General features: G+C 48.8%; 1 protein-coding gene across 1 annotated transcript in view; it reads right to left on the reverse strand.

The window, feature by feature from the left end:
- Window positions 1-1,193, reverse strand: part of FOXA2 (forkhead box A2) — a 34,084-nt gene extending 32,891 nt beyond the window's left edge. Inside the window, 1 exon segment of the mRNA XM_009886053.1 lies at window positions 1,130-1,193. Coding sequence (XP_009884355.1) covers window positions 1,130-1,193 — 64 coding nt within the window.
- Between the last annotated feature and the right edge of the window lie 4,111 nt (window positions 1,194-5,304).

A 5,304-nucleotide genomic window follows, 5' to 3' on the forward strand; every position in this document is an offset into this window, starting at 1 on the left:
TCATCCCGTCTGTGGGGGTACTAAAATGCGGTGCCAAGAATCCACTTTATTCTCTGTACCTGGGAAATTAAGCAGGTTTTTCAGGACCCTGATGACGCTTCCTTCCCTGTCTCTGCATAAGACATGTTACTCTGCACAGCATCATTTGGGGGACTTGGATCTGGCTCTGCAACCAAGTGGATCCCTGCCTGGGGGTGTAACCAGGCCCACAAGGCCAGAAAATAAACTATCAGAATATTTGCAGCAAATAGGCCAGCAAGGGTTGGGGGGGATCTCACGGAGCGGGAGGTTTTCATGCACGGGGGAGCTCTTGCTTACTTCGAAAAAGCCCTGGTTTTCTGACACGGTGGCTGGAAACGAAGGATTTTTATGACAACGCAAGAGCCTGGACAAGCAAGATGTTTGCTTTTGTCTGCATTATGAAGGAGAAGGCAGGAGAGAGGCAGTACCCCACCGGCCACAGGTCGGCTCTGCCCTGGGCGAGGTTGGGGCTCCCAAAAGGCCCGGGCTGTTCCCCGTGTGGGTACAGCTCGCTCAGCCCCACCAAAGGTGTGGTGTCACCGCTGATGTCTGCTTTCCGTAACAAAGGATATGTGTGCTCTGCCAGGAAAGCCCCAGCCCTGCAGAAACTGGCCGCATCTCCACGAACCCTATTGTCGTTTCTGTGAAACATTGTTTTATTTTTTTGTTGGGTTTGTTGTTTGGTTGGTTTTTTTTTTTTTACAAAGACAATTTGTAGGAATGGCCGCGTGCCGCAGGAGAGCAAAATACCCCTAACGCGTTGTGTAACGAACGTCCTGTCCTCTGGCAACGGAGCCGGGCTGAATTTTTCAGCAAACATTTTTGGAGGGTGAGAAAGACAGCCGTAACAGCCTTCAGGGCACAGCCTGGTGCAAATTCCTAATTTTTTTTTTTTTTCATTTCTATTACTTTGTGAGAGGAAAGCACACGCAAAAAAAAAATAATATTCAGACACAGACAGCAACCACGATGTTGTGGGATGATTTCATTCACCTGTTCCCATTAAACCCCTCAAGGAAGGCTCCCCCTTGCCACACACAGACATATCCGGAGACATCTGGACCTGACCTGATACCAGGCACATCCTCCCCTCCTTGCTCTTCGGTACCCCGAGTCTCTCCGGCACAGCAGCCGGAGCCGGGCATCACGGGAGTCAGGGCATCCTCAGCCATGGACGGCATTGGCAAAGGGACACCCAGCTGTCAGGTCAGTTTTTGGAGTACTTCTCTCCAGGATGAGCACTTGCTTTTCATTTAGCTAATTGTAGGAGAAAGCTTTCCGGGAAAAATGTAACAATAATACCACTTAAAACGCCAGTTTGCAAATGCCTGGGGGAGGGATGAAGCCTCTCCCCTGGCTTCAAAGGGCAGTGGCGACGGTCCCACTATGGGAGCTTTGAGGTTGGGGAAAAACTTGTTTTTTTCTGATGCTGCTCTTTGCCTTGAGCTGCTGGTTCTCACAGCACGGCCGTGAAACATCTCCCATCTTCTCTGTAAGAGCCCGAGATGTTCAGGAGGAGCCCTGTGTTACTCTGTACCGCTGCACAAGCAGAAGCCCAGAACCCGTATTTGCATTTCCTTGGTTTCAACTCATTTTCTGTCAACTCTTTTTCAAAGCAGTAATTGAAGAAGACGCGTATTTGCCCAGGGGGAAGGGTGGGATATGCAGTGCGATGGCCGCTCCTGCACAAAACTGGAAGCAGCAAAACCCAACCATCCTATAATATGACTTAACATATTTTAGATCTCTCTTCCTTCATGTGCTTGACTATTCTGCTCCAGTGGTAACGACATTATCTCATTTTGTGACTTATTTTTATATTGAAATTGTGAAATGAATTGAAATGTTTTGAATTGAAATTTAATTGAAATTCCTTTGACAGTAGGGTGTTTTAGACATATTTTTCTTTCTGATCAGAAAGATGCACGAAGAAAAGTTGGACAACTGTTACCCACAAGCCCTGATAGCAATCGCTGCCGCCTGCTGCGATGCTGTTATTGCGTTCGGGTGCAATGGGCCCTCAGAGGGCCACGTGCTCAGAGGCAACTGCCACCCCTCTGAGATGAAGAGGGGTCCTTCTTCTCCTAAGAGGATCTCCCTCTTAGGAGATCACACTTATTTCATGAACAGATGCAACCGCTAATTTCATAATGCTGAAATTAAAGTTGGACAAGCGGGGTCAGGCCTTTGAGCTCAATTTCCCCGCTCCTCCTTCCCGACTGCACAATATTCCAGCAGAGGTTTTGGTATGCAAAGGGTTTTGGCTTCTGCATGACTAAAACCAGAGGGGAAAGTATCTAAAGGCTGCAACGCCTTTAGATTTTATATTCAGGTTTTATATTCAAGCTTGGAAGGCTAAGAACGGAGAAAAATGCACATTCGGCAGTGTCATTTTTATGTTCATTCAGCTCTTACTGAAGGGATTAGCCTATTTTTAGCTGAGAAAGCAGCTCCTGGATGCCGACAAAGTGGTTGCACTTTGTAATGGCAAAGCAACCCCCAAATTTTCAGCCCGGGCAGCCTGCAGGGTCCAGCCAGGCAGAGCGGAGCCTTCCCGGGGCGGCTTTAGCCCTGCAAAGCCCTTGGCGTGTCCCTGCATCTAATCAGATTAGAAACCAGATGTAAATTGGTAATAACGAGATAATCAGCCATGGGGACCATTAACTGAAGGAAACAATACGTTCCTCATCATGAGGAGTGTTTACATCAACACTGAGGTATGGAAATGGGGCTAATTCGACACAGTCTCATGTTATTGCCTATGTATATGTTCCCGCTGGGTACATCTATATGCAGCTCATCCAGATCAGCATCCCTGGTGCAAACTTCACCACCCACGCCACGGAGCCCGGCACGGGCTGGAAACGCCCTTTACACCGTGGGGTAACAGCTGGGTGCCATTTTAAAGTATATTTTTCAGACTTTTTCAACTTGGAATGTTTCACCTGTTCTGTGTCGAAAGTACATTTCTTTTTCTAGGAAAAGATTTTAAAAGATTTTAAAAAGAAAACAGCCTAAAGGGAAAAAAAAAAAACCAAACAACACAGTCTTTTCTGCCCAGCACTTTGGATTTTAATTTTGATCAGAGAAGGCGGCATTTTTGTTGGCCGTTTTTACCTCTATTGGCCACATTTCAAGGTGGATTTTTTTGCTGCAGCCAGAAAAAAAGAAAAAAAAAAAAAAAGCAATCACCAGCTGCCTTTTGCTGGAAGACCTGGCAGGGCAGGGTGAGGCTCGGGTTTACAACTATTGAGCTGGCGGCGATTGCAGGTTGCTGTTGGAGGGAAAGCTGCCAGGGCGAGCACGAGTGTGCAGAGAGTCCCTGGTACACGCCATTCACACCAGGCAGGCCTGGGAAAGCGCACGCTTGCACGCCCGGGTTTACACGGCTGTAAGGCAATAGGGCGCAGACCCAAGTGCCTGGACACTTGGCATCCAAAAAAACACATCCATGTGCCAGCTTGTCGTGCGTTTCCAATAAACTGATAAGGGCAGGCTTCAGATTTCACCCGGCAAAGCCAATTTTTATTATTGCAGGCTGTGGGTGTTGAGGTTAGGGTTTTTTTTTGACCTATTGAAATACCATTTGATGCTATCTCAGGGGGAGTGACCTGCATTTTGTTTTAAAATTAACCATCCGGACAGCTTCACTTGAAGTGAAGGCAGGTTGATTTTGCTTCTTAGGCAATTCAGTTGAAATAATTCCGCCTTGGTGAAGAGTCTGTCATCTCAAATCTCTTGGCTCTGTGAGTTTTGGAAGGAAGGAGGAAGGGAGGGTAACGGCTGGTTAGCTCGGCACGGAGGGCAGCACCAGGAGAGGGTTTAAAACTGTTACTGCTGGTCATCCTTCCAGCCACGGGGAGTATTCTGGCTTAGAAAAACTCATCTTTTACAGGCACCGGGGGGCGGGATCCCCTAGGAAATCACACCAGGCAGGAGAGGTGCCCCCAAGCTGCTGGAGCGATGCTTCCCAGGGCACCCTCACCTGCCAACAAGGAGGCTTTCATGGCACCAGCCACCACAAAATGTTCCCCTGCAGCCAACACAGTTGCTATTCATCCCCGCGTCTCCCCACCCAAAGGTTTTCCATGGAAGGACTAGTCCCAGCAGTACAATGTGGGCAAAAGTCCTGCTCACTGCAGAGGAGTTTCCTCCTTTACAGTAAAAGAGCATTTAAAAGTTTCCTGTCCCTCCTGGGAGGTGGAGGGGGTCGATGTAATCTGCAGGCGGTTTCATTGTTTTATTACACATTTTCCGGTCGCCGGCTGCAACAGGAACCCCTGGAGCACGATGCCCCTTCTGGGCCCCCGCGCCCAGCCTGGCAGCCACCGGCGCTGGGAACTTTTGTGTCGTCACAGTGGGCCCAAGTGTCATTTTCCCCCCGGTAAAACACCTCACAGAGATGGGGGATTGTGCGGAAACAGGGTGTTCTCTTCCTGGTGCCGTGGTCCCTGCAGCTCTGGGTACCAGCACTTTCTGTGCTTCTCCACATGCATGATATTTAAGGCAGGATATCATAGCCAAAACATCTTTGCCAGCTGTGCAATTAACTATGGTTATATATTTAAGCACCAAGAGGAAAAATGCACCTGCTTTCCCATGCGCATTGGGCTTGTTCTCAGTAATATAATATATGCATTTATCTATATTCTCAGCAGTGTGGTCAGAACCCGCTCCTCGCATAAATGAGCTCATTCAGCCAGTTCGTTGTCAGCTCACATCTCCACCCTGACTTCCCAAAACCTCCATGACCCACAGGCGCTCACCCAATGCCGTGACTCGGGAGCGTGAGAAACTGAGAAAAAGGTCCTCTGCTCCATCACTTGATGGTCCGGACTGGGAGGGAGTGATGGAGCGTAAGGTTAGGGCTGCACCATCAGAAAGCCCCCAGCCCCACAAACAACTAAAAGCGGTCCTCCCTGCCCCAGAGCTGGGCTGTCACTGAGCTGAGCCGCTGCCTGTGATTTCTTGACACAAAGATGTCCTTGATCCCTCTCACCAAAAAATAAAAAAAAAAACAAAAACAAACCAAAACCAAGAGATGCTTAAAAAAACCCCAACACCAACAAACAAAAAACAACCCCCAAAAGGTGTAATCTCTGCCCCTTTTTACTCATTGCACCACGAAATTCAATGTAGACTTGGATTTGAGGTGAGATTTTTGGTGCATAACCGGTTTCGGGGCTAGGTTCCGGCTGGTCCTCATCCCGCCGCCTCCCCGTCCCCAGGTTTTGGGGGCCCGGTGCTGCGGGATGCTCCTCTCCTGCCAACGAAAGGGGGGTG

Source organism: Charadrius vociferus, unplaced genomic scaffold (genome assembly GCF_000708025.1).
Source record: "Charadrius vociferus isolate BGI_N301 unplaced genomic scaffold, ASM70802v2 scaffold455, whole genome shotgun sequence".
NCBI lineage: Eukaryota > Metazoa > Chordata > Aves > Charadriiformes > Charadriidae > Charadrius > Charadrius vociferus.